The sequence below is a fragment of the Lemur catta genome, chromosome X (assembly GCF_020740605.2).
Source record: "Lemur catta isolate mLemCat1 chromosome X, mLemCat1.pri, whole genome shotgun sequence".
NCBI lineage: Eukaryota > Metazoa > Chordata > Mammalia > Primates > Lemuridae > Lemur > Lemur catta.
In genome coordinates this window covers 58015382-58043212 of record NC_059155.1, presented here as the reverse complement: position 1 = coordinate 58043212, position 27831 = coordinate 58015382, and the positions used below count along the sequence as shown (strand labels likewise).

The 27831-nt window shown below is 49.4% G+C and overlaps 1 protein-coding gene and 1 long non-coding RNA gene across 3 annotated transcripts; one reads left to right on the top strand and one right to left on the bottom strand.

The window, feature by feature from the left end:
• Window positions 1–1975: 1975 nt before the first annotated feature.
• PPP1R3F (protein phosphatase 1 regulatory subunit 3F) lies at window positions 1976–17719 on the bottom strand. 2 transcript variants are annotated; one of them, XM_045538099.1, is made up of 4 exons: window positions 16728–17719; window positions 7236–7291; window positions 6946–7028; window positions 1976–3767 (listed from the first exon to the last, which is right to left on the bottom strand). In XM_045538099.1, exons 1-4 carry the CDS (start codon window positions 17717–17719, stop codon window positions 2463–2465), a joined length of 2436 nt encoding a protein of 811 aa, XP_045394055.1. In that variant the 3' UTR covers window positions 1976–2462. The 2 variants fall into 2 exon arrangements, with proteins under 2 accessions (XP_045394055.1, XP_045394056.1); XM_045538100.1 differs by having other exon boundaries at window positions 6946–7025; window positions 16728–17584.
• On the top strand, window positions 17559–21700 carry LOC123628397. Its single transcript, XR_006731623.1, has 3 exons — window positions 17559–17642; window positions 21047–21083; window positions 21241–21700. It is a non-coding gene; the product is annotated as an uncharacterized LOC123628397 (long non-coding RNA).
• The last annotated feature ends 6131 nt before the right edge of the window (window positions 21701–27831 follow it).

Below are 27831 nucleotides of genomic sequence, written 5' to 3'. Positions count from 1 at the left end.
CGTGATTTTTCTCCTTTAATCTGCTAATGAGGCCAGTTATGCTGAGTTCAAATAGTAAAACACATTACATTTTTGAATGCATCCAACTTGGTCATATTGTACTCTTAAGATATTTTGGACTTAGGCAGCTATCATTTGGTTTAGAATATTTACGTCTACGTTCTTGAGGTTGTTCTGTAACATCCTTTTCCATGCATCAGGTTTTCGTATCAAGGTTGTATCAGTCCCATAAAATGAATTGGGCATGTGCCCTCTTTTTATACGCTCTGGAAATTGCTTTTGCAAAATTGAAATGTTTGTTCCTTGAGTGTTTCCCCAGCAAAGCCATCTGGGCCAAGCGTTTTGTATGGGAAGAACTTTGGCTATAGATTCTGTTACTTTAATGGTTACGGGACTACTCAAGTTTTCCACTCCTTTTTGAAACAGTTTTGGCAACTTATATGTGTGAAGTAATTTGTCCATTTTATATAAGTTTTCAGCTCAGTTGGCATAAAGTTGCCTTTTTAGATAATGATCAATTTATCACATCAACAGAAGGCCATAGATGCATATTTAGACGTTGATACTTGGCAGTCTGTAATATTCTACTTGAAAGACCTGTGAGATATGGGTATGTTGAACTTGTTTTCACTAGCTGTTTTGCACTTGAAGGCCTCTGCGGTGCTATTCCTTCCGCCTGGACTGCCCTCTCCTCCCCTTCATTACCTGGTAGATTCCTTCTCGTTTTTGAAAACTCAGTTCAAGCACCATGTCCTCCAAGATTTCCAGAATCCCTGAACTGGGACCTATCACTGTTAATGCGCTCACCGTGCTGCACTGAAATTTTCTCTGTGTCTGCCACCCTCACTAAACTGTGAGCTCCTCCTCCTGTGTTCTCAGAGCAGAGCAGAGTGGGTCAGTCAACACTTGTGGAGCTGAACTGAGCTTGTAACCACTGAATGACCAACTAAGCTCTCTAGCCGGTCTCTCTAGATTTCCCCACTTCCATTTGTTTGTTCCTTCATTTATTTCATTCAATGGTATTTACTGAGTACATATTATGTGCCAGGCACTGTTCTAGAAGAGTGGCCAGTGAAGAAGGAGGAAAACTAGAAGAGTGTGGTATCTTGGAAACCAAGTGAAGAAAGGGTTTCAAGGTACAGGTGATCAACTGTGTTAAATGCTGCCAATAGGCCAAGAAAGAAGAGGTCTGAGACTTAACCTTTGCTATAACAACGTGAACACCTTCAGTGACTTCAGCAGTTTTGCTGAGGTGGTTGGGCAAAAAAAAAAAAAAATCTGATTTGGGCTATTTCAGAAAGGCACTGGAGGAGAGAAGAACTGAAGAAAGCTGGTATAAATATTTCTTTCAAAAAGTTTTGCTGTAAAGGGAAGTAAATAAATATGTGGTTTTATTTTACTATGCAGTTTTTATTTGCATGCAGTAAATATATCTATCCTTTTCTTCAAAGCTTCTTCGTTTCCTGTTTTGAATAGAAATGAGATGTCTGGGGACAGCAACTCTGGTATGAATTTTCACAGTACACTAATGCCTCTGTCCTTTATGAGGCCTCCCCTATTTGGGGGGCCAAGGGATCTCCCGCTGGTGGTATGAAAGGCTGTTTTTTTTTTAGTAACCTCAAAACTTTGTGGCTGATTCACAACTGATGTCCCCACATCCACAAGTGACCACAGCCACCACTGCAGCCATGTGACTGACACCAAATCCTCATGTGGCCACCACTCTTCCTCCCTGGCTCCCACCACCACCATCCATATATACATCTGCAGGTTCCCACAGGTAGCATGTAGAAAAGACTAAAGGGCCGTATGGATTGAGACCATGAGGTGAAGAGACACAGATCCTCAAGGACACACTGAAGCAGCACAGGCATGGCCACATCCTACCCCCAACTCCCCACCGTGGTCCTCCTACAGAATGGGACCACCCTGAGCACTCACGCCCAAACAGGAGAACATTGCACAGCAAGACACATCATTTCTCATAGAGCTCTATTGTGGCATATAATAATAGGTACTCTATATAAATTAAATTAAAAATAAAGCTCCAGCAGGTTGCACAGGTTGGCTGTTAATAAATATATCTCTGGGTAATTGTGCCCCAAGACCAGCTCACGACCGCTCTCCCTCATCCAGAGAATTATACAAAAATAAATACAGGCTTGGGGGCGGGGGAGGGGGAGGACATGCCCAGTTCCATTCTAAAAGTTCTTCTCACTCACACTGTCCACCCATCCCCATTCCTCTCCATTGGTATCACCACAGGGAGCCCTGTGCTGACTGGAGAGCTCAGGGATGGGAAGGCCTCTCTCTAGTCGAGCATTCTCAGAAGCAAAGGACCAAAGTCCCCTCACTGCACAGGCCACATAACCCATCTCAACCCTCTGGGGTGGTGCAGGGGCTACCCCTCCCCAGACCCCAGAGAGGAGAAAGCCTGTTATTGCTGATCCCACAAGCAGCCCCTACGAGAACCAGGCCAGAGAGAGGCACAGCGCAAGCACCAGGAGGGACACACCACTGTTCAGAGCCACAGGGACCACCACCAGCCCAGCCAGGACACCCAGAGTCTGGGTCAAGGGCCCCCGGAGCTGGGGAGGCAATACACACACACATTCTGCAGGGGCTGCTAGGGTGGGAGACTTTTTTGGGGGTTCAAGACTTGGGCCTGCCCCCTCTTCATCCTGGGAGCTCACATGAGGCCTAGCCATTCTAGACAGACAGACTTCGGCCCCCAAGGGACCAAGGAGGGTGGGATTTTGTCCCGGCAGAAGGACTGGAGCGGCTGGCTCCTTGCCAGATATAGGATCCAAGCTGCCTGCTCGCTCAGTGGTGACCTCCATCTGAGCATCTGTCCCAGCCTCCCCCAGAGACCCAGTCACCCCAGCTATCACCTTATTCATGTGCAAAGAGTCAGCATCCTTGCCCATCCCTTTCTCTGGGTCCCCAGTGAACTGACCCCCTGTGCTCAGAACCACAGGGCTGTCACATCCTGAGCCCTCTGCCCATGGGAGCCACACATCTCCCATAGTGGCTACCAAAGAACGGGCCCCAGAGAGGATTTCCGGAGGTGATTCCTTGGGGCTGTCCCCTTCTGGGCTGGAGGGTGTGATGGAGAGCCCCTCTTCGCCCTCCCCCTCCTCATCAGGGTCCTCGGTGTCCTTGATGAGCTCCACACCGCGCCCCAGCCGGGCGTAGTGCAGCGTGATCTCCTCAGCCAGGGCACTGTTCAGAGCCCGCTCAGGGCCAGGCCACTTCAAGATCAGGTCGCGGTCCGTGAGTATGCCCAGGGGATGGCTGGGGGACATCCCGCCATCTGTGGGGCCCTCCCCACCGCCCCCTCCCCCACTTGAAGCCACAGCAGCCCGCAGGCGGCTCAGGTGGGACAGGTAGAGCTGCTCCAGCTCCTGGTCAATGGTGTCTTCGCCAAGCAGCTCCTCCAACCCACTCATGACCTCCAGACCCCCAGGGGGTTCATCCATAATAGCCCCCACCATGGGGTCCTTTCGACCCCCTCCATTCTCACTCGATACTTCCCATGTGGCCTCCACCTGCTGCTGGCTGGGTTCCAGGAAAGGCCCGGTGGCCCCCTCACTTGCATCGGGCCCTGAGGCCTGGTCTCTGGGGGAGCCACCCAGGCCACAGAGAGGGGAGGAGGGGGGAATCCTGATGGCCGGTGCCTGGAGGACCTCTGTAAAAGCCACAGGCGGACTGCTTCTGGGGATGTCACCTTCTTCTGGGGGGTTGCCAGTCATTGTAACTTCAGAAACCTGGAGCCGTGGGGGAGGGGAGGAGAAAGGGCAGGGAATGAAGTAGAGGAGGCGACAGGACAAGCAGAGACAGTAAGAACTGGTGACAGCCCACACCCAGCCCCACAGGTGTTGCCACATAAAAATGCCTTCAAGAGCCCTCTGCAATTCTCTAAACTCCAAAGACCCTGACATCTCCAGGAAAATAACACATAAAAGGGGCTTCTTGCAGATGGCATAAAAGGGGCTTCTTGCAGATGACAAAGCTGAGGAATTCAGTGGGCATCAATATTTGGTGAATGGGCCGGGCGCGGTGGCTCACGCCTGTAATCCTAGCCCTCTGGGAGGCCGAGGCGGGTGGATCGCTCGAGGTCAGGAGTTCGAGACCAGCCTGAGTGAGACCCCATCTCTACTAAGAATAGAAACAAATGATCTGGACAGCTAAAAATATATATAGAAAAAAATTAGCCGGGCATGGTGGCTCATGCCTGTAGTCCCAGCTCCTCGGGAGGCTGAGGCAGTAGGATCGCTTAAGCCCAGGAGTTTGAGGTTGCTGTGAGCTAGGCTGAGGCCACGGCACTCACTCTAGCCCGGGCAACAAAGTGAGACTCTGTCTCAAAAAAAAAAAAAAATATTTGGTGAATGACTATCAGTAAACACTGTTGGTTTACCTTCAAAACACAGCCAGAATATTCATGTGAATCCATCATGTATCTTGTCTTTTAAAAAAAATTGTTTCCTAGCTCTGTCTTTTGAAAATGCCTAGAAACAATGAGCAATCTAGTGGCAACAAGCATGCTGAGCTCCCAGATCTTGGTCTCTCAGTACCAGTCATTCTCCACTAAAGGAAACCAGGGCTCCTTATAAAGAAATGGCTATTTCCAGGCCTTGGGCTGGGAAAGTCCAGGACACCCTGGAACATACTATCTTCACAGTGGGGAGGAGAAGCTCACAGAATGATGGAGGCGTGGCAAAAGGACAGGGGAGTCAATCTAAATAAGCTCCTACTGGCCAAGGAGAGTTCAATTTAAGCATCAAAAAAATAAATACGTGGCTGGGCGCAGTGGCTCATGCCTGTAATCCTAGCACTCTGGGAGGCTGAGGTGGGAGGATCGCTCGGGGTCAGGAGTTCGAAACCAGCCTGAGCAAGAGCGAGACCCTGTCTCTACTAAAAATAGAAAGAAATTAGCTGGACAACTAAAAATATATAGAAAAAATTAGCCGGGCATGGTGGCACATGCCTGTAGTCCCAGCTACTCGAGAGGCTGAGGCAGGAGGATCACTTGAGCCCAGGAGTTTGAGGTTGCTGTGAGCAAGGCTGACGCCACGGCACTCTAGCCAGGGCAACAAAGTGAGACTCTGTCTCAAAAAGTAAGTAAATAAATAAATAAATAAAAATAAATACATAAGTGCAATGGATTAAAATTCATCAAATATGTTTAGAAGCCGTGAGTTCATAATGACACACCAAGACTGAAAATCCTTGAGTTTTTTTTTCTGAAAACTGGTAAATAAAAGTGGTAAAATTAAGTATTTACACTGCTTTTCCTGGACAAACTATATACCTCAAGGTAGCCAAATGGTTGGTGCGGGACAGTTTTCCTTTAGAGAAGAATTCCAGTGAATCAAGGAAGTAGGAACAATAGAATTAAGTAGAGTTCATTCTATATAAATTAATTTAATAATAAAAGATTAAATGTAATAATTTAATAGAACTAATGGTTTAATACATTAATTAAACTTAACTATAAAAGACTAAATTAATTAATAGAATTAATAAGTGAGTAAAAACAGAATAAGAAACATGTTTCCACCTCGATGCAAACAGCCAGACTGTGGAAAACTCTACAGGACAACTGAGGTTTCTTCAAGCAACAAATTGCAAGAAAGAAAGTGGGAGAGATTAAAAAAACTAAACAGACACATCAATCAAATGCAATGTGTCAACCTTCTGTAGATCCTAAAACACTTATGAGAGAAGGAAATTTGAACACTGACCAAATACTTGATGATACTAAGGAATTATTGTTAATTTTCTGAGGTGTGATGACGGCACTGTGTTTTTTTTTAAGAGTTCTTAATTTTCTGAGATGCAAACTGAAGTATTTATGGATGGGATGATGATACCTGGATTTTTTCCAAAATAATCCCATAGGGAATGGGAAGGGAGGAGGCGGGGGTCCAGATAAAGTAGGGTTGGACATGTGTTGTCATTTGTTGAAGGTGGGTGATGGTATATGAGGGTTCGTTATACTAGTCTCTTTTATATAAGTTTGAAAATTTTTGTAATAAAAAGTTAAAATACACACACACCCATACACACACACCCCTCCAGAATGTCTCTACCTCCTCTGCCCCCACGATCACAGCACACCTGGACCCCAGCAGTGGCCTCCTCCTCACAGGTCGCCTGCTTCCGCCAGAGGGAGCCTGTTAAATCCTGAGTCAGATCACGTCCCTCTGTTTGCCACCCTCCTGTGGCTCCCCCTCCTCTGCTTCTTGCTGTCCCTCACACACGTTAGTCACAGCCCCATCTCTGGAATCTCACACTCACCTGGGATGTTCTTCCCCTAGATAATCACATGGCTCACTCTCTCATCTTCATATCTTTGCTCAAATCTCACTAGCACTACTAAGGCCTACCTAGGCCACCAGATCTAAAGTTGCCAACGCCCCCGCCAGCCCCACCACGCACACACATGCATACACAACACTCTCTCACCCATTCCCTATCCCTTTATATTTTCCCTTAGCACTCATCATCACCCCCAGGGTGGCCTGCGGATGGCACTCCGGGCTCCTGGCTCTGCTGATCTCCCAACTATTTAAAAAATAAAATAAAATAAAATACCACATATTTAACTATTATTTTATTTTATCACATATCACCCTACTAACACGTAAGCCCCACAAAGAGCATTTTTGTTCACTCCTGTATTTCCGTATCTATAACAGTGCTTGGCATAGAGTGAGGACTTCATAAATATTTGCTAAATTAACAAATGAAATTTCTATAAACCCAGATGAATAACTACATTCTCCACCCCCGCCCCATTGGGTTCTGAGTCCTGAGTTTTGTGACCTCTCTTCAACCTAGGGTGGACCCAGAGCTAGTCGGTCCCACTACCCAGCACAGCTGTGGTCCTACTGTGAACCTCTCAGTGGGCTGTCCGCCCTGAGGCTGCAAGGGCCATCTTACCTGAAGTGTCATCTGGGGCCATGGACGGAGAGGGGTGGGGGCCACCAGGGGACCCACTGACTCCTGGACATCAGAACGCTCTGCTGGAGAGAAGAGAAGGGCAGCGTTGGGGTAAGACAGGTGTACAAGCAGAAAATTTGCTATTCTAGCTAACTGGCAGTTTTGCCTCTAGAAGCTTTCTGCGACAGTCTAAGGCAGAAGGTGCCTCCTCATTTTTACAGAAAGAAAAACGGAGGAAGACAGACATGGTAAATACAAGCTAAAACCCCCCAAGTTGGCCAATTGCTTACCCACAGCATGGGTGTTATCATCCATGTTCTTCATCCTCAGCTCCTCCTCAGCAGGCCTGTGGGGCAGAGGAGAGAGTACATGGATCTGACACCCTGAGAGGTCACTTCTGCCACCCACTGGCACCTTCTGAGCCTCCGTGGTGGCCTGTCTTCACCTGACAGCTGCTGCTTTCTCTTCTGCTGCCTCTTTTTAATCCCTTGATCATAAAAGTCCTACACCCTCATTGTAGAAAATTTACAGAATACAGGAAAACATAAAGAAGCCAGGGGGGAAAAAAATCACACACCAGCCAGAGGCAACCACTGCTAACATTTTGGAAAATTACATTCCTGATAGTCTATAAAAACATTTACATTCTGCAGACATAATTTGACAGCTGGCTTTGTCCACTTACCAGTAAGAAACATCATTATATACTTTTGCAAACATTTCAAATGGCTGCTTAATGCTCATATCGTGTGGGCTTCACCATAATTTACACAGCCATTCCCTTCCTACCACGCAGCTAAGTTGTTTCCTTCATTTTGCTGTCACAAAGCAAACTTCAGCAACCAGCACTAGGCATAGTTTTATGGATACTGGGTCATTTCTTTAGGGCATGTCCCTGGCAATGGAGGAACCCATATTTTCCCAGAAAGGGCAGGCACAGAAGACCATGGGACACGGGAAGCGGCAGAGGGGAGGAAGGAAAGCAAATGGAGAATGGGAAGGGGGTCAGGGAGGCCTAGGCCCCTACACCAGCCCTCCCACATCCCCATAGCAGCCTGGCAGGTCCCTTCACCTCCTTACTCATAAAGCGGAGCCCAGGGGAGCCAGGATGTGCACATCAAGCAAGATGTGCAAGAGGAATGAGGGCGGAGAGGCAGACATAGGGGCCTGGCACGTGGCAGAGGCCGAATCAATGCTATATATTTATTGGTCTTGTTCCTCCTTCACCAGGCAGGTCAGATCCCTGAGTGGTATAAGCCAAGTGTATTTCAGCCAGATACTGCCAGGGTGGGATCTCATCTTGGAGACATCACTGTTCTTACTCTCACCAATGAGTATCAAATGCCTACAGATCAAGGCAAATGAGGGAAGCATTAACGACAACATGTTCAGAGACCTGAGGAGCTGAGGTGATAGCTCAGATCTTTTTCTTCCTAAGGGGCAATGGGAAGTTCACATTTCTGGAAATGGTTGAAATTTTTTGAAAACACCTAACCAATTACTTTCACAGAAGCAGAATATCACTAGCTGTGTCATACATAGTACCTACTATGGCGTTAGGCACTATTCTAAGCTACTTCACGTACGTTTATGCAACCCTCACCACCACTCTATGAGACAGGTACTTAGGATCCTCTGAAGTAGGCAGTAGTATTGTCTCCACCTTAAAGATGATGAAACAGAGGCTGGATAAGTGGCTCAAGGTCATGCAGCCTGGATTGAAACCCTGGCCTTCTGGCTCTTACCCAACAAGCTGCTGCTTCTTGGACGGAGACCGGAGTCTAACCCAACCCCATCTCCCTCCTTTCTAGAAGTAGAGAGAGGGGGCATCGATAATAGACAAGATCTCTTCCTCTTCCTTCATGCAGGCTTTTCTTTGGACCTGCCTTTTGCCTACATATTCATTCCCAGTTTCCCTGCCTCCATGGGACATGTGGCTAGGAGACCACCAGACACAGAGTGGCTGTAAGAACTGCTTATTTTCACCCTCAGCAAGGAAGCTTGAACCATGTATTAATATATGGATCTAGAGTCTGGAAGCTCTGAAATGGACGGTCTTTCTCCACGGTCTAGGGCTCATGCATCCCACCAGAGGTACTCAAATCTGAATACTACAGGGCCTAGGGTAGGTGACTCTAGGAGCCCAGCCATCAACTCCCACACATCACAGATGAGAAAGGGGGATTCAGAGCAAACTGGCTTGGTCCTGTACCAGTCCCCTCAGTGGGTATAAAATCTAGGTCTTTGGACTTGTGGCTCAACACAAATTCTGCTGGGCTTCACTAACTGACTTCTGCTGGCATAGTCCTTCATTACAGAAAACATCATCTTCCTGGGATCTTCTAAACCATGCGTCTTCAAGGAGGCACACAAAAAGACAGAAAGCTAGCCCTCCCCACCATGGGCAGGAGCAGGTAAGTTTTCCCCTGCCATCCGGCCGAGTCCTGACATGCGCAGCAACCAGGCTTCTAAAAAGCCACTACAGGATCACAGATACGAGAGGGAAAAGGGGAGCACCCAGGGAGCAGCCAACAGCAGGAAAAGGACTCTGCAATTCAGTTGGAGGAAAGAGAGAAGAAAAACAAACATGAAATCAGTCCTTCAGCCCCCAGAGCATCCCTTCCGTGACCAACAAGGGCGAGAGGAGGGGAAACATCCAAAAACCAGGGAAGCAACTGAGCCAATCCTAAGATCTACGAAGTCAGCAGAAGCAAACAAGTTCTCCCTACCTCCAAAGTAGGAGAAACGACAGCAGGAGGCACAAGCATTTATTGTCACCTCTTTCACAGTGGGGCCCTTTCATTGATACACCAAGGCATTTGAAAACCTTCACATCTACCCTTCAAAACAACGCCCTTCCCTTTTCTACAAGTGCAGAAACTAAGGCCCAAGGACTACACCCACTGACTACACACCATGCTGACAACATCCAGAAAGAGGGCTCCACTTTGAAGACAGTTTGAAATTGTGGGCTGAAAGAAAAAACACAAATATCCTTGAACTGTCTTTCACAGTAAAAATTCAGGGGCAGCTATGACTTTAATCAAAATGAAGATAGTACGAGAAATCGAGCAGAAATGTATACTGACTCACTGATCAGTTAACAGAGAAGAAGGGTTCTTAGAAAAATGGGGAGGGAAGTTAAGAACAAAACTGTACCTACAGTATGCCTGCTAATTTTCAAGAAGGAAACATGCTCTTTGGCACCATCCCCTCATGGGCAGTGGGCAATAGTGGGCCAGGGCACACAGACCTGGGGACATCTTGGGCACACATGATTTGGGTGCTTGTGAGCAACAGTCAAGCCGTTGTCACCTAGAAGAGGCCATCTCAGGGCTGCCCACCAGTCTCCTGAATGTGAAAATTCCTCCTGCCATCAGGAAACTCAACAGCTGCTGACCTCAGATAGTACCCGAGGAGACCAGGGGCTGAGAATTTGGAAAGAGGTGGCACTGGCCCCAGCCTAGGACAGCTGAGACAACAGAAAGGTGAATCGCCAGAGTCACAGAGTGGGCGAGCAAGCAAAGGCTGACAAGCCCCGTGGAGACAGGCAGAGCAGACTTTCAGAGCAGTCACACCACTGCCATCACCACCAGCACCAGAGTCCTCTGTGAGCACCCCCAGCACTCATGGTTTCAAAGAACTTTGCCAGCCCAAAGTGGGTCATGCACTGAAACCCAAAGGGAAACTCAGCGGACCCCGGCTCCCATGTAGTCAACCTGAAGATAACGCTGACTCTCCGGAGGGAGACACGTGGCTTCAGAAACCTGCCCCACGATACTTGGAATCCCAGTTACCCTGAGCCATCTGCTTTCTGAAAAGAACAGGGTTTGAAGGCAGCTGTGAAAGCCACCAAGCTATGTGGGGCACTGCTTTGCCTTCCCCAACAAGTGTGTCAGCCTCAGCCCTGGGACTTGTGGGCAATCCAGCAGGGTGGCAGGAGGAGAGCAGTCTATCATGCCATGAACTTCTACAGCAGTGACTTAGTTCTTTGGCCATGACCCACAGTAAGAAATCCATTCTACATCGTAACGCAGCACACCCATACATGTGTAAATATATATATACATACATATAACTGAAAAATGGTTGTTCCTGGCATGAAACAATACTCACCTTTACTGCATGTTGTGATGTATTCTGGCATTCCCTGTGCTATTTTCTTAATGTTTATTAGAACCCAGTAAATTGATTTCACATCTCAATAAAGGGTCAGGACATGCAATTCTGAATAATCCCAGTTCTGCCACTTAACAGCTGTGTGACCTGGAGCAAGTTACTTAACCTCTCTGTGCCTCCGTTTGCTCATCTGTAAAGAGGGAATAATGGTAATACCTACTTCAGTGAGTTGTTGAGCAGATTGAGGAAATGCTTGAAAAGCACCTGTAAACTGCTTAACAAACAGTAATTTCCCTCAAATTCCCACTGAGGGAAACTGAGTCTCTGAAAAGGAAAGCAACTTGCCCAGCATTTCCCTGCAGGTAAAATGTACCACCCAGCCTGGCACAGCAGCTAAGAGCTGGGGCACTAGAGCAGGACCATACAGGGTCAGATCCCACTTTCTCAGCATGTAGCCTCGGGCCCACGTCCTTAACCATGATGACCCTACCAGTTTTCTGTGGAATGAAAGGGGATCACTTTCACATTCAATCCGCACTTGCCAGACAACTAAGATGACCCTTGACCGGTACTGTTTCAACTCCGGTGTTTCTGGTTTCCCCTAAGGCTGCCAACTCGGATGTCAAGTTGGATTCCCATCCATTTAATTAGAGGTGTACCTAAGTACATAGAGGCCTTACTATGCATCAGCCCCAGTGACAGGCCCTGGACACACAATGATGAGCAAACCCGACTAGGAAGCTTACAGTTCAGTGTGGAGGAAGACATTAAAAAATACTCAAACTCATTCTTTCAACAAACATTTATTGAGCACCTGCTAAGTGCCAGGCACTGTGGCAGGCCTGCACAAATACAGTGGTGAACAAAAGCAGACCGTGTCCCTACCCCTCACGGAGCTTACAGTCTAGCAGGACAGAGTCATCCAATAATCTCCTAATGAAGGTCTAACTACAAACTGAGGTCAGTGCCTTTAGAGAAGGAAAGAATGCCCTAGGACAAGGGGTCCTGGCCCGACCGCAGAGTCAGGGAGGTCTTATAAGGATACTTAGAAGCAAAATGAGCAAAGGAGGAGGTAGAAGAGTGAGAGGCCTGCTCAGGAACTCTGTAGGGGAGGTGATGAATGCAGTCCCCAACAAGATGAGTTTGAGGAATCTTTGGGACATCCATCAAGTGGAGACACCAAGTTAGGATACATGAGGCTGAAGAAAAGAGCAAGGAGAAAGAGAAGAGCCAGAGAGTTAAGAGGAAAAGCAGCAGAGTGTGGTCCCTAGGCAAGGGAAGACAAAGTGTCTTAAGTAGAAGTAGTGAACAACTTCAAGAAAAAAAAAAAACAAAAAACCACCTGTGGAATCTGGCAGGTGCAGGGGGCTAACGCACACACAGGGGTGAGCACGTGGAGAAAGCAAGTGCAGGCAACTCTTGAGAGGGGTCGGCAGTGAAGGGGAGGAGAGTGATTAGGGGCTGGCCAGGAGCAGCAGGGGGAGAAGGTGGGGTCAGTAGAAACAGCAGGGATGCTGAAGTGCGCAAAAGTCAAGAGGGAAGACTGGGTGAGGAGGGCAGCGGAAAGCCTGCCAGGAGGGAAAGGGTGATTGGTGATGTCAGGTTCCGGAGCAAGTGGCAGAAAATAGAACCCAGAGCACAGGAGAGAGAACTGGCCTGAGGGAGGAGGGGACTCCTCCTCACCTGTAACACAGGGGAGGGAAATCAGTCTGCAGGCTCAAGGGCTGCCAGCTGTAGGGAGTTTCATTCTTATGGCTTTTACTTTGTTTTTTTGAAGCAGGAGGCAAAGTCTGAAGGTAAAGAACGTGTGAAAGAGTCGCACTAAAGAGGAGACAAGAGTGGATCAGAAAAATATAGTAGGACTGGTAGGCAGGATGGAAGATAATCCCGAATTTGCTCTGCTACATGACAGGGCTTGCCTGCTGGGCTGATCAGCACTATGAAAAAGCTGGGGGCCTGACGTGGATGTGGACAGGCCTCCCTGGGGATGTCCTCTTAGAACTGAAGGATCAACACAAGGAGACTGCAAGGGGTACACGACAAACATTCCTGGTGAAGAATAGTGTGGGCAAAGGCCCTGAGGCAGGAAGGAGCAAGGCCCTTTGGAGTAACAGAAAGACCGTGGTGACAGGAGCTCAGAAAGAGACACTGGTGTGAGGTAAGACCAGAATCTGGTGGGGACCAGACTGGGGGACAGGGTGGGGATGCTTAAAGGCCATGGTGAGGCTTTGTTAGTCTTTATTTTTAAAAGGAATAGGATACTTCCTAAGGGTGTTAAGCCAAGGTAGAGCAGGAGGGCTTCTCCCCACACCACTGGGACTTTGGACTCTGGGAGCCTCAGTTTGCTCATCCAGGAAAGAGGGATTTAAAATATCCAAGAAGTTCATGAGGCTGCTAAATAAATGTAAAACAAAACAGTCTATGTCACAGGGAGTGTTATTAGGATTAAATGAGACTTTGGATGAAAATACAGTACTCAGCAAAGTGCCCAGCAAAGAGCAGGGGCTCAGCCAGGTCTCACACAACAAGCCTATACCTGCCCCTCCCACGACATTCCACCACAAGCCCTGTGACTTTGGACCAGTCTGCATCTTTTTCCCTGCGTGAACCTAGCACTGTGCCCAGCACATAGTAGGCCCCCAATAAATGCTTGTTCATAGATTATCTCTATGCCTGAGTTATCAAAAGCCTCGTCCAGCAACCCAGGGAAAGCAGCCATTTGGGTTTCTGAACCAAATCCTGATGGCTACCAGACTTCTCCCATGCCCTCACCTGATGTGGCTGTGCCCAGTGCAGTGTGCCTGCAGCCAACATTTCCTAAATAGGAAATCCTCTATGATGGGACTCCCACAGGTAAAGGATATCCCCTAAGATCCTCCACTGTTTCCCATGAAGGCTGGGTCACAGTGGGGTGGATGTTCTTCAACAGCGCTTTAAGTCACTGGTAGCACACAGGTTTTAAAACAATAAGTTGAACTGTACTCGCCAAGAAAGCCACCGACCTACAAAGAAAACCTTATCGCTGATCTTGCAATGAGCACCAACCTCCGCTTTGCAAGAGCTGAGATCAAAAGATAAAGAAGCTATCAAAAAGCCATCTGCCCACTTAAAATAATATCACAAGTCATGTTAGGAACCACAGACCTGGGGCCAGATACCAAAACAATTGTCTAAACGGGCTGCTTCAATTTCTCCTTAAAACCACTCATGTATTTTAAAAGAAAAACACCCTCTCCACCCACCTTGGCCCCGCAAGGTTTTGATTTCTCTGTTCCCTTCCTTTCACGTTCTTTAAATGACCAAACTCTGTTACCCAAACTGTCGCATCTTACAGACAGGGCTCCCACGACAGCCGGCGGGGATGACAACTTGGGAAAAGTGATAGAAATGAAGGCAGTTCTGGGGCAGAGGAACTGCTCAATATCTTGATCTGGGTGGTGGTTACACAAGTGTATACATATGTGCAAATCTATTGGGCCATACACTTAATATCAGTACACTTTATGTAGGTATATCTCAATAAAGCTAAAAAGTACAACCAAAAAAAAAAAAAAAGGTAAAAGGAAAGCATGACATGCTGGGAATACCAAGAATGAAATCCAGAATTTGCCCTGAATCCTGCCAGGCCTTCAAGAGGATCAGTAGTAAGAAAGAAAAAAAAAGTCCCTAGCATTTCTTCCCTGGTCCTGTTACTCACTAGCTGAGAGACTTTGAGCAAGCTGGCTCACCTCTCTGAGCTCCCCGATTCTCCCTATATTAAATGGGGATAATAGTGCCTACACCACACACGACACACTGCAGGCCTCCAGGAGAGAATGGACCTGAAGCTAATAGTAAATGCTGGCCACTGTCATCTTTCGCAGCTACCACCATGTTTGCTGCATCCAATCCAACTATGCAAAGTGATTGTCATTCCTCTTTAGCAGATCAGGAAACTGAGGCAAGGACACACAGCTGGTGATAGATAGGCAGAGCTTAGTTTAGGAGGGAAATCCAGGGAACTATACATGTAACTCCCTAAATACTAACACTAATTAACACCTATATGGCTCTACTTTGCACCAGGCTTGGTTCAGAGCACTTTTACTGGTATCATGTGAAGTAGGTGCTATAATTCTGTTGTACAGATGAGGGTCCTGAGACACAGTGTGATTAAATGAGTTGGCCAAAGTCACAAGGCCAGTGAGTGGCAGGTCTGCGATTTGAACCCAGGCAATCTGATGCCAGAATCCAAGCTCTCACTGCTGTAAGGAAAGCCATGCTGCCTGCCCCCTTCAGCCTAAGTCTCAGGTTATAGCGGAGCTCACTGGTGAGTGGGTGCCCGCCTGCTTGCTCACTTACCCAGGCACATCTGCCCACCAGCCCAGAGCTAGACCTTTCTGAATTACTCACAGCCTTACCAGGACCAGCAGATCTCACAGACATCTTGCTGCAGCCAGCAGCTTCTGACCAAGCATATACGAGGTCCAAAAAGCATTTTCCCATTCCCATTTCCAGCCCTCCCAGGAGCAGGGAAGTGTATACATTTTAGGGAGAATCTACTGATCCCAAGCTAGACTTAGGTGACCGCAGAGAGAAATCAGACCTAGCTGCTGCCCTTGAAGAACTCATAGCTTAATAGACGAAACCTAGGAAAATCATCTTTCAGAGCCTCCTGGGAACCTGAAAACGGGTTCTTTCTGCTAGCCCCTGAATAGTCACAGGTGGTGTGGCAAAAAGCAAGGGACATGAGCTTCAAGTCCACTCCCCACATGGTTCTGCCTCTGCCAGAGCCACTGCTTCCCTGTGAGAGCCTGGGCTCAGCCCCTCACCTTAGCAGGAGGCCTCAAACTAGATCAAAGCATAACAGCAAAGAGAGTGCACAGGCTTCAAAGGTCAGGCATGACTGAACTGGAAAAGTCAGGCGTCATCATTTCCTCAACCAATTTCTCCACCTCTGGAACCCTAGTTTTCTGCTCTGTCAGATGGGGATCAAATTCCCTACCACCCACTGGCAAGGCTCTTGGTCCACACTACCATGTCACTGCAGTTCTCTCCACTCTAGCACACCACCCATCATTCACACCAAGTTCATTCCCACCCCAGGACCTTTGCACTTGCTGTTCCCTCTACCTAAAACACCTTTGTTCCATATATGCACGAAACTGTTCTTTATCATTCAGGACTCAGTTTAAATGGCATTTCCTCAGAAAAGTCCTCCCTGTTACCTTTTCTACAAACTGCACCCCCTCCTTTCTGTGCATAACTTTTCCTCAGCGTCATCCAGGACTCACCTCAAAGGCTCTCCCTGAACATCATGTCTAAAGCAGTCATTTCCTCCCAATCTATCCCCTTACTCCCCTCAGCAGCTAACTTTATCTCTATTTATCTTATCTGCTTGCTTGCTCACTTTTTCAAACTATCTTTCACAGGAGCCTGTGTGATCCTTGAGGGCAGGGAAGATGTCTTGTTCAGGGCTTTACAGTGGAATTCAATAAATGAATGAATGAAACCCCAATTAAACAGTGCCTAGCACATGTTTGGCCGCCATCACTCTTCGACTGACTGAATGCACCCTCCTCCCTGTCCTGGAGAGCAGGCCTGAGGGGTTCCTGGGCTGGAATGCTTGTCCTCCATCCTAGACACAGCCCTGGGTTGGCGGAGGTGGCGCTGGCAGACATTACCTGCGCCTCACCGGCTTCATGCAGCTCTTCAGCTGCCTGGCCTCAGCCTCCACGGGACCCTGGCACTCAGGCTGTGGCTCCAGCTGCTGCTGCTGGGGCAGCCCTTCGGCATCAGTGGGTGTGGGAGCGGGTGCGATCCGGAGCAGGACTGTGTAGTTGCGGCCGTGGTTGTTGGCCCAGAAAGTGCCCTCGGGGGTCTCATAGCGCACCACGAAGTCGAGGCGCGCCCCATCGCCCGCACCCTCAGCAAAGGGCAGCTGGAAGGCAAAGCGGTCGGTGCGGCCGCCGTCATCGGGCGAGGAGGCGGCCGCCTGGCCAGGGCCCAGGCCAAGACCCAGATCCAGGATGGGATCTCCTGCTCCTGTTCCTCCCGCTCCTGCCCCCGGTGGGCTGCGCGGGACGTAGCGCGCTGGGTGGTCGCAGAAGGAAGCCCAGCCGTCGTGTGAGGCCCGCACGTGCACCGCCTTCTCGAAGGAGCGGTTCAGCACGCGTACCAACCCGCGCAGCACCGGCGGGCGCCCCCCAGGCACCCACAACCCGGCACCCCCGGGGACCGCTCCGGGAGGTGGCAGCAGCGCTTCCAGCTCCACCATGACGCGCCCCAAGCGCTCCAGACGGCCCGGCGCGGGCGGCAGCGAAAATGTGGGCACCAGGTAAAAACCCCCGCCAGCGGGGACGGGGCAAAGCGGCGAGGGCTCAGAGCAGACCTCCTCTTCCTCCTCCCCTTCATCCCCATCCTCGCCATCGTCGTCCTCGTCAGCCCCGCCGCCGCCGCCATCTTGCCCGGTCGCCGCCGCCATCTTGCCCGCCCCGGGCCCGCCCCACGGCCGGTAGCGACGCAGCTGCGCCAGCGGCAGCCCCAGGGCCTCGTCGGCGAACAGCACCCTCCGCGGGGCCACCGCCACCTCGACCGAGGTGCGGGGCTCACCCGCGGCCGGCGAGGGGGGCGCGGGATGCCGTAGCGGGGGCTCCACAGGGGCCGTGCGCGCCATATCGGCGGCGGCGGCGGCACCGACGGCACCGGCGGCGGGACCGGCGGGGGCAGGGCCTGAAGGGGTGGGCAGCCAATGGGAAGGCCCGCGCGGGGGGGTACGGCTCAAGGGGGCGTAGGCGGTGAGATGAAGACAGGTACAGCAGAGAGCCAATGGGCAGCTGCGTGTGGGTGACGTAGCAGTGAATTGAGAGCAGGAGAAACACGCAGCCAATGGGGATGCCCGAGAGTGGGCGGTGTAGGAGGCGGGATGATCAGGGAATCAATGGAGAGGCCGGAATGGGGGTGGTGCGGGATCCAGGATGAAGAGAGCAAAAGTAGGGCAGCTGAAGGGGAAATCTGAGCGGGAGCGGCATGGAAAGTGGAATGGCTACAGGTGTTGGGGGCAGCAGGGAACGAACCGAGAGGCCCGAAAAGTGGGAGATCCCGCGGGTTGCGTAGGCGGTGAAATGGAAGCTAGAGACAGAACAGCCAATGGGGAGCCACTCGCGGGATGACGATAATGGCTACAGCGAGCAAATGGGGAGTCTCTTGAGTGTGTATGACGGCTTCAAGGGGCGGTGCCAGGGCGGAACTAGCCAATACAGAAGCTAAAAAGAGACCAAGAGGAGGTATGTGAGCGGCCACGGAGGTGGGACCTTAGGGAGCAGAGCCAATGGGGATTAGGGATGAAGGCGGGAGCGAGGAAGACAGATGGTGGACAGCCAATGGGGGAGCCAGAGTGAAGGCGGTGAGCCCTCAAAGGGCAGTGCTAGTATGGGATGAACCAATGCCAAAGCTAGAGAGCGTAGCGGAATGGAGGAAGGACTTGGAGGCAAAATGAGAAAGAGCAGAGCCAACGTGGGCGGTATAGGTGGTGTGAAGGAAGGCATTAGTAGCCAATAAGGAGGCCAGAGGGGAAGGGCGTGCGTAGGCAGAGTCTGAGCTATTGGGTGGTCAAGCCGCAGAACTGTAGAATGCAGGTAGCCCATAGGAAGAGTATGCCTCTCAGGGATGGACTTACCCTCTCCCTAACCCTCCGTGACTCCCCATTGCCCCAGGAAATCCCAGATTCCCTGAAGAGGGCTAGACTGCACCCTAGTGTGTGATCTAAGAAAGCAAAAAGGACTCTACTGTTGAAGTTATTGAGTGCCCCCTGCCCACCTCCCAGCCTTGGCTTGAGCAGTGCCACTAGCCAAGAATTCCCCTTATTGTCAACCCCAGCACTCGCCAGGACTTGGCACCATTGTTGGATGAATGGCCAAATGGGAAATTGAACTTTTTGAATGATTAGTTTTGTTTGTTTGTTTGTTTGTTTGTTTGTTTAACTTCAGCTCACAAACACGGAGCCTGACTGTGTGCCACCAGAAGTTGATTGGGTGTGTTGGTAGACACTGACTAAAGGAATCCCAAATCAAAGTCCTGGCCTTGCCCAACCTGACAATCCACACCACACAATGGCCTTACCTCCCTCTTTCTGTCCTCCATCTCTGCACCTACTGTTCTCTCTCCCAAGAGTGCTGTCCCCTCTGCTTCCTCCATTTAGTAAACTCCTTTCACTCTCCCTTTGAGGTCTCACTTTCTGTAGAAACTGAACTGTAGCTTTTGTCCATGGAACATGTTCATTTTAACATTCCCCCTCCATCCTGGGAGGATTTACTGAACACTTACTGTATGCTAGGTTCTGAGCATGCTGTTATCTAAACCTCACAACATCCCTAGGAGGAAAGCAATCCCTCCAGCAGCCCCTCTCCTCAGGTCTCAGGGTCCAGGAAGGAGTCATGGGTCGGAAAGGAATATGTTCAGCTGCAAGTAACAGAATGACCAAATAATGGGGCCTTAAGCAAGATAGAACTTTATTTTTTTTTCATCTGAAAGTTCAAGCTAGCAAGTTGCCCAGCAACTCCTTCCTGCCCACCTGGTTTGGGCATTGTCTGTGTCCTTCTCTGGCCCCAAGACTCTTAGCCTTTGAAAAATTCTGTTGCTTCTCTATTCAAAATATTTCCCAAATCCACCCTCTCCTCACCACCTCCACTGCCAGTACTATCACCAGTCGCCTGGACTACTGCAGTAGCCTCCTCTTTGCTAGTCCCCTGCTTCCACCCTCGGCCCTATACTACACTCAGCAGTCAGGAGAATCCTGTTAAATCCAAGGACAGTTTATGTCTCTCCTCTGCTCACAACCCTCCCATGCCTTCCTCCTCACTCAGAGTGAAAGCCAAAGTCCTCACCATGGCCTACAAGGTCCTACATGGTCTAACCCTGCATAGTCCCTCTCTGACCTCACCTCCTACCCCTCTTCTTCTTGCTGTCTCTACACTAATCAAACGAGCCTCCTTGTAGACCTTGAACAAATCAGGTACACTTCCACCTCAAGGACTTTGCACTGGCTGTTTCCTCTGGCATTCCTCAGACATCTAGGCGGCTCCCTCCCTCACCTCCTTCAAGTCTTTGCCAAAGGCCCCCTTCTCTGGGGACTTTCCATGACCTGTCTAATCCTTCTTACTCTCCCCCAACTCCCAGTCCTTCCAGTCTCCTTCCCCAGAAGGCTTCCATGCCATATAGTCCAGTATAGACAGGAGGCAGTGACCTCTGCCCATCTGACCCCCAGCCCTCATTCTACAAGGATCTTGGCTTTCAGCAGCAGTAGCATCACCCATCCCACACTCTGGGCCCTGCTCAAAGCGCCTCCTGGGACTCTTTGGGCCACTACTCTCACTCAGTTTTCCTCCTATCTCTGGCCACTCTCTCTCATGGAGTAAATGACAGTAAAGGAGAGATGGTCTAGGGAAAGCATGAGGAAGATACAGATCATATCTCTGACCCTGAGAGAGAAAGCTAGCTCGCTTTTCGAGGAGGGGACAAGTGCTGAGGCAGAGGACAAGATCTCCGCTTCTAGAACTGGCCTGGTTTGTATTAATAATTACATAGGAGGTGTAGGAAATGTTCAGATCCAAGTCTGCAGGGAGCAGGGGGTCATTAACCTTGGGAACATCCCTACAGTCAGCTCCGCGGGACTCCTTGCTAACAAGCATGCTCCGCACCCCCTACCTTGCTCCCTCCCACATGCTGCAACATCTGTTAACCACCTGCTGTACACAGGGTCCATGCAGGCCTCTAAGCTGGGGACCTCATCCCACCTTGATGCCTCCTCTGGCTGTCCGCACACACAAGCCATCTTTGGGTCTCAGACATGTCCCACCAACCCAGAAGCCTCAACCAGTGAAAGTTTTGTTTTGAACTAATGGTAGGAAGGGTTGGGGTTTTTTTTAATTGTTGTTGACTGATTTTTTTTTTTAGGTCTTTTTTTTTTTTTCTATTCACTTTTTTTTTTCTTGTCTTCACAAAGCCAGGACATCAGGCCCACTCTGGGTGTTTCCAGAAGGGTGAGTCTGAGTTGAACAAAGAGGCTCTCATTTTCTTAAGGGCTTAGAAGATGGGGGGAGGAAAAGGGGTAAAGGGGTGAAGGAGTGAAGGAGTGGGTCTTGGCCACTAGAGTTGTACCATGCGAATAAAAATCTGTTTCCAATTTCTCTTCCCCAGACCTGAAACCAGTCTTGCAGAGGGTCGGAGTGGACGTTGGATGACTAGGACCCTGGGCCACGCAGAGCGCTGGGGAACCGGGGGCTGGAAGTCTCGGCCATGGCCGGTCAGGAGAAGCCCCTGGGGGCTGGTCTCTGATGTTGACCAGTGGTTGAAGGGAGTGCCTGCTGAGGTGAGGAGATGCAGCCGCCAATTCTTGGACAACCTGAAATCCTCCCAAGCTTCAAGCCTCCAGAGGAATCTCCAAATCCCAGAACCTCCCTGTCACCACATCCTAGAATTTAAAACCTGAGACATTGGGTTTGGGGAAACCTGAGGGTTTCAAAGCCCAGCACCAAGGAAGGCAGGACCCCCCACTCGCCAGCTCTGTGATCTTGGGCAAGCTGCTGGACTACTCTGTGCCTCCGTTTCCTCCATCTGTATAACGGCAATACAGTAATGACAAGATGGAACTCAGAGAGCTGTGGTGAGGTTTGTATGTGATCATTTTCGAGAAGCGTTCGGAGCTGTGTCTAACACATGGAAAATTCGAGATAAATGTCAGCTACTGGAGTGACGGCGGATATTTGGAATCCTAAATCCTTGGAAATGGGGGCTTTTCAAAGTAGAAAATCGCAAAGCCTGGGGGCTGCAGAAGCATCAGGCCATGGTGTTCCTGACATGAGAGAGTCGGGGTCCCAAGGGGCCTCTGGGCTTCTTCATGTGGATGGAGGCCTACTTGTGACCTTCCCAGTAGGGCAGCAGCCAGGGCAGAACATTCAAGCCCTAAAACATGATGAGGCGAGACTTTCCTCCCTTTCCTCACTCAGTGGCCATCAGTGGATGCTGGGAGCCAGTGGTTCTCCAACTCTTTGAGTAAGGGTGGACTACCCGCATTTTCCTCCATGAAGTAACTTATATGCCCCTCACCCTCTGTGGGAGGGGGTTGCAGGGGTGTCCAGACTCCTCTTTTGGGCAGTTTGAGTGATGGGGTCCATATCAATTCCACCTAGGGGGAAACTGAGGCCTAGAAGCTTCTGGAAAGCCAGCCCATTCCATTTCTTTCCCTGGCATTTCCCAACCACACACAGAGCTTCGGATTCTCGTTCTTTCCCCAAACACCCTCAAATATCCTCTCCCTCACAGAATGGTGTCTCTGCCTGCCCTGAGATGTCTCTGTGATTTATTTGAGTTCTTTTCCCTTGTTTTTTTTTTCTAACTACACACTTTTGTTTAAAAAACTGTGGTTTCTCATGAGCCCTGTTATCTCATTGATACCTCTCACCTCTGTGGTGAGGGGAAGAAATCATATTTTCAGATGACTCGTAAAGGGCAAAGAAAAAACCCAAAATTTCAAAATTTCCGTTTAAGTCTCATAATCAAGAAGAGGAGAAACAAAGCGAGAGAGAGAGAGAAAACTATGAGAACCCCCCCCACCCTGTGATTATCAGCGCATACACTCATCAAAAAAAAAATTTGGATTATTAGAAGAGAGAGGTCTGTGGCTTCCACGCCGTGGTTTTTCTTCTCGGTATAAAAGCAAAGTTGTTTTTGATATGTGACAGTTTCCCACAAGCCAGGCTGATCCTTTTCTGTCAGTCCACTTCACCAAGGTGAGTGTCCCCGCTCTCACCCACCAGATGTGGGCTGCCACAGAGGAGATGGTGGGCAGGTAGGCACGGGGGGTCAGGGGCCCTCTGCTACTGTTGGACACACCCAGCCACTGTGGTTCCAGCCAGGTAAGGTCTTTTTAAAAATAATAATAGTCATAATAAATGCCAGAAGACTGATAGGTGAAGTACTTAATCAGTGCTTGGACAGGGGCAAAGATAAATAAATTGATCAACTAATATGTAGATGGGTAAGATTTTTAAAATATATCATCTGCCGGTCTTGATGGATTTCAGAGCTTTGAACAACTTGAAACGCTGTCTAGGTGTAACTGGAAATTTCAACTGCGTCTCTCCCTTCACTCTTGATGCCTCCCATCCCTCTCGGTCTCTCTACTCACCCTGTCTCGCTCTTTCCTGGTTTCTCTACCCCTCTTTCTCTCGCCATCTGTCTGGCTCCATTGCGTTCAGACTCTGTCCCTCCGTCTTTCCCGGGCTCTGGCCATTTCCCCTGTCTCCGTCTCCTCCATCTTGACCACACTCCATCCATCTCCCTCCCCGTCTGTCTCCCACCATCTCTCCTGCTCTCGTCTCACCTTCCCCACCTGCCTTCCCACCCTGGACCCAAAAAGAGCTTTGTACATAACTGGTGCTTAATAATAATGTGCTGAGAAACATCGCTGAGGACATGTACATTTTACGAGAATGAACATCAGTTCTGTTTGCCCCAGCAGCGGGAGGATTGTGAGCTGTCAGGTCGGGCTGAGCTCTTCACTGAACTGTGCTTGCGTTGTGTGAAAGGAGACCCTCCTGGGGGGGCACTTCACATCATTGTCAACCATGGTTTAGCTGTGTGGTCCTACGCCAGGACTGCATGCGTGTGACCAGAACCCATGTTCAGGAAGAGAGCAGGTCGTTCGGGGCTGGGGTGAGCTTGTTTCTGAAGGCTTAGCACAGTGCTTGCCTGTGCTCACTGTCAGCTATTAGTATTTTTCAACCAAATTAGAATCATGCTATATATTGGTTTTGTTCCTGCTTTATTCACTTAATAGTAGTGTTTTTGAAACTCACTAAAAATTGTTTGAACATATGATCTTTCATGGCTGTCAAGACTGTCCTCACTGTCCTCACGTGGGTGTGAACTGATAGATTTGACCAAGTGCCAATTTTTGGACATTCCGTTTGTTTCTAGTTTTTCCCCATAAACATCCCTGATTGTTTCCTTGGATTCCTGAAAATGGAGTTGCTGGGGCAAAGGGGATGTGCACGTTTAAGGTTTCTGACCCTCTCTGGAAATTGTTCTTCCAAAAGGTTGTCCTGTTTTATACTCTCTCTACTCAAGCTAACCCTGGGTGGGTACTATCATTTTTTAATTCTTTCCCAACATAACAGGTAAGAAAAAACATTACTGCATTGTTGAAATTTGCATTCTTTGATTACTGTTTATTGACCATTTGTGCTTTTTTTTTTTTTTTGGTTGTCCAGTCGTGTCTTTAGTCCTAATAGGGTATTCATCTTTTCTTATTGATTTGCCACAGCTCTTTATTTGAAAGGATATTAACCTTCCATCAGCCATATATTTGTAGTGATTATTTTCCCTCAATTCGTCATTTGCTTTTTCTATTTGTTTATGGTGTTTTTGTGATGCTTATGATGTTTTTATATAGTCAAATAGGTTAGTCTTTTCTTCTGTGGTTTCTGTCTCTGGTTTTGTGCTTAGAAAGTCTTTTCCCACTTGAAAATGAGATAAATGTTCACCTATGTTGGCTTCTAGTCTCTTTTATGGCTTCATTTTTTCCATTTACTGTAGAGGTTAAGAGTGTGGGTACTGGAGCCAGACTGTCTGGGACAAACTCAGCCTCACCCTAAGCAATCTGTGTGATTTTTAGCCAGGCACTTAACCTCTCTATACCTCCATTTCCTCATGTGTACAGTGATGGTTATAATAGTACCTACCTCAAAGGGTCTTTGTGAAGACTAAATTTATTAACCATGATTTACCATGGCTTAGCACAGGGCCTGACACACAATGAACCCAAGATCAACATTAGATATTAAAATTAATCCCTTTAATGGATCTGAGTATTTTAGGGTATATGATGATGATGACATTTCAAACTGGGTGGGGGAGTTGGTGGGAAAATTGACTGATTATTCATTCAATAACTTTATTTTCCTCCTAATTATCTCAGAAATATTTATTAAACAATCCATCCTCTACCATCCCCCAGTTTGAAATGCCGCATTCATCACAAACTCGATTCCCTCCTTACAAGGGTCTATGTCCAAGCTTTCTACTCTGTTCTGTTCCTCAGTATCTGTTCTAGTACCCGGGCCATACCATTTCTCTTTGCAATACAATTCAACGCAGCCATGGGCGTCCCTGGCACCTCACCCTCCCTTATTCTTCGTTATTTCAGGAAAATCAGTTCCTCCAGCCAGAGACCAGCTACTGTTCTTATTTGGGGCAATCTCTCTCTCTCTCTCTCTCTCTCTCTCTCTCTCTCTCCATCTCTGTTTCTCTCAATGTCTCTCACTCTCTTGTTCTCTGTCTCTTACTCTGTCTCTCTCCCACCTTATGTGTCTCTCTTCATCTCTCTTGGTATCTCTTAGTCTTTGTGTCTCTCTGTTCCCCCATGTCTGTCAGTCTCCCCTCTCCCTCTCCCTCTCCCTGTTGCTGTCTCTATGTCTCTCAGCCAGTTCCCTTGACAGAGGGGCAGTTGTCAACTTGAAGCCCTGCAGACACCCACTGACTCACTTAGATACAGAGCAGAAGAGTCCTGGTCCTCATCTGCCCCACACCTCTCCCCTCTCCAGTGTAGAAGGGCAAGTTGAGGCCCAGAGATGGGTGGGATGGCTTCTCCCAAGGCCTTACAGAGAGGCAGTTGAGACTCAAGCCCAGATCTCAGGACTCTTGGCAGGACCTTGGCTTTGTCTTTCTCCCCCACTGTGGGCCTCAGTTTGCCCCTCAGCACCCATAAGGGCAAAGGAGGACCTTGGCTGCCATTCCTTCTTCTGCCTTCCCACAGGTTGGACCCTGACTAGGGCAGGAAGATGTATAATCACAACATGGGTCCAAGCCTCACAAGAGCTGGGCCAGGTGGAGTCAGGAGGCCTAGTTGGCCACAGGGTGGTGATGATGGAGAGGTGTCTATCAAGCTGCGTGTCCCCAGAGCTGGTGCTGGTCCCTGGGAACCTCGATCCTGGGTCCCCTCCAGAGAGCCTGGTGGTAGGCTCTGTACTTGGAAGAGTAGGGGGGCTTTTCCTACTCCCCCCATGAGGCACAAGCTGAAGGCATGCCGACCTCAACCTCCTCCTCCTTCCATCCCCATCTCAGGTAGAGTGGCTGTGAATCTAGGAAAGTCATCCCAGAATGGACAGGGAGACCGAGGCCCTGTAGGTGTTCATTTACCAATCATTGACATTTTACAAAGTGTCTCATGTGCATTAACTTCGGCAGATGGGTCCTATTACTGACCAATTTCCAAATGAGTCCGCGAAGAGTTAAAGCCAGTTATCGGCCTAGCCCTAGGGGAAGCAGAGGGGGTTATTCTGACTCTCTACCTTCATGGAATTCAGGAGGGAAGTTGAGGGGAGGTTTGCTGTGATTCTAGGCCCGGTGGGTGGGAGGCCCTATGAAGCAGTGAGCTGCCTGTCCTTCACGTGGTTCCAGGGAGTTTGGATACCAGGGACATTGGCCTACACATACTGAGAAGTTGGACCCATGGACCACACAGAGTTTGTGGTTTTGAGATTCTGGGATCCTCTGAATCTAAGAAATGATGTTCTACGATTCTGAGGTTCTGGTGTTGTACTGTTTGAAGACCCCAGGGGTCCCAGTATCTGTGAGGCCTGCCTGGTACTCCTTGAGCTTCAAACCTGGGGCCTCTCTACACCCCAAGAAGGGCTAGGTCTACAGAGCCCATGGCTTGTCATGGTGGCCAGATGGATGTCACCCACCACATCCGCCAGCACCCACATCACCCCACCTGGGCCAAACCAGCTGCAGGACAGGCCAGCCAGTTCTCGGAACGAAACCCGTGAGGTGGGGTATCTGCCCCCTTCGCTTCCTCCTTGATGCCGATGAAGCCCAGCGCATCCGGCCGCCATGACGTCAATGGCAGAAAAATCTGGGGAAGTTGGGGGCCATGACAACAGGGCCCAGATGCAGACCCCGATACGAAAACATAATGTGTCCCAGAAACATCCTCCATGCAGCTTCTGAGAAACCTAGTCAGAAAGGGACGCCCCAACAGACAGTGCAGGAAGCTGGCTGCCCAGCCCGGCCCTCCCGGTCCCCCACCACCAGACAGACCATACCTAGGCCCCCTTTCTGAGAATGTAGTGATGCTTCCCTGAGTCAGGCCATTCCAGATGTGTTTGGGGAGGAGAATTCTTATAAGCTCTGGCCAAGCATCCAGGCAGCTTCAGAAGTGACCACAGGCCAGCCGCGTGGGCCAGGCCCGAATGGTGGAAACATCCACTCACTGACCATGAGACCGGTATTAGTTTGCTTGGGCTGCTGTAACAAAGTATCACAACTAGGTGGCTTAAACAACAGAAATTTATCATCTCCCAGGTCTGGAAGCTAGAAGTCCTAAAACAAGATGTCAACAGGGTTGGTTCCTTCTGCACGCTGTGAGGGAGAATCTGCTCCGCGCCTCTCCCCTAGCTTCTGGTGGTTTGCTGGCAATCTTTGCTGTCCCTTGGCTTGTAGAAGCATCACCTCATCCCTGCCTTCATTCATTCACTCATTCATTCACTCACCTCCTCATCTCACCGTTTTCCTGGGTCCTTGTTCTGAGCCTCCACAGACGCAGATTCTCACAGTAATGTTCTAGCCAAGAGTCTAAAGGCTTAATACCTGGATTCTCACACCCATCTCCCTCAGCACCACAGCTTTGACAACCCCCGTGAGGTAACAGCAAAGAAAGGAAGGAGTGACCGCTCCTCCCGAATCCTGTGTGCTCAACCCAGTGCCGTGGGGTGGGACGGGGAGGCA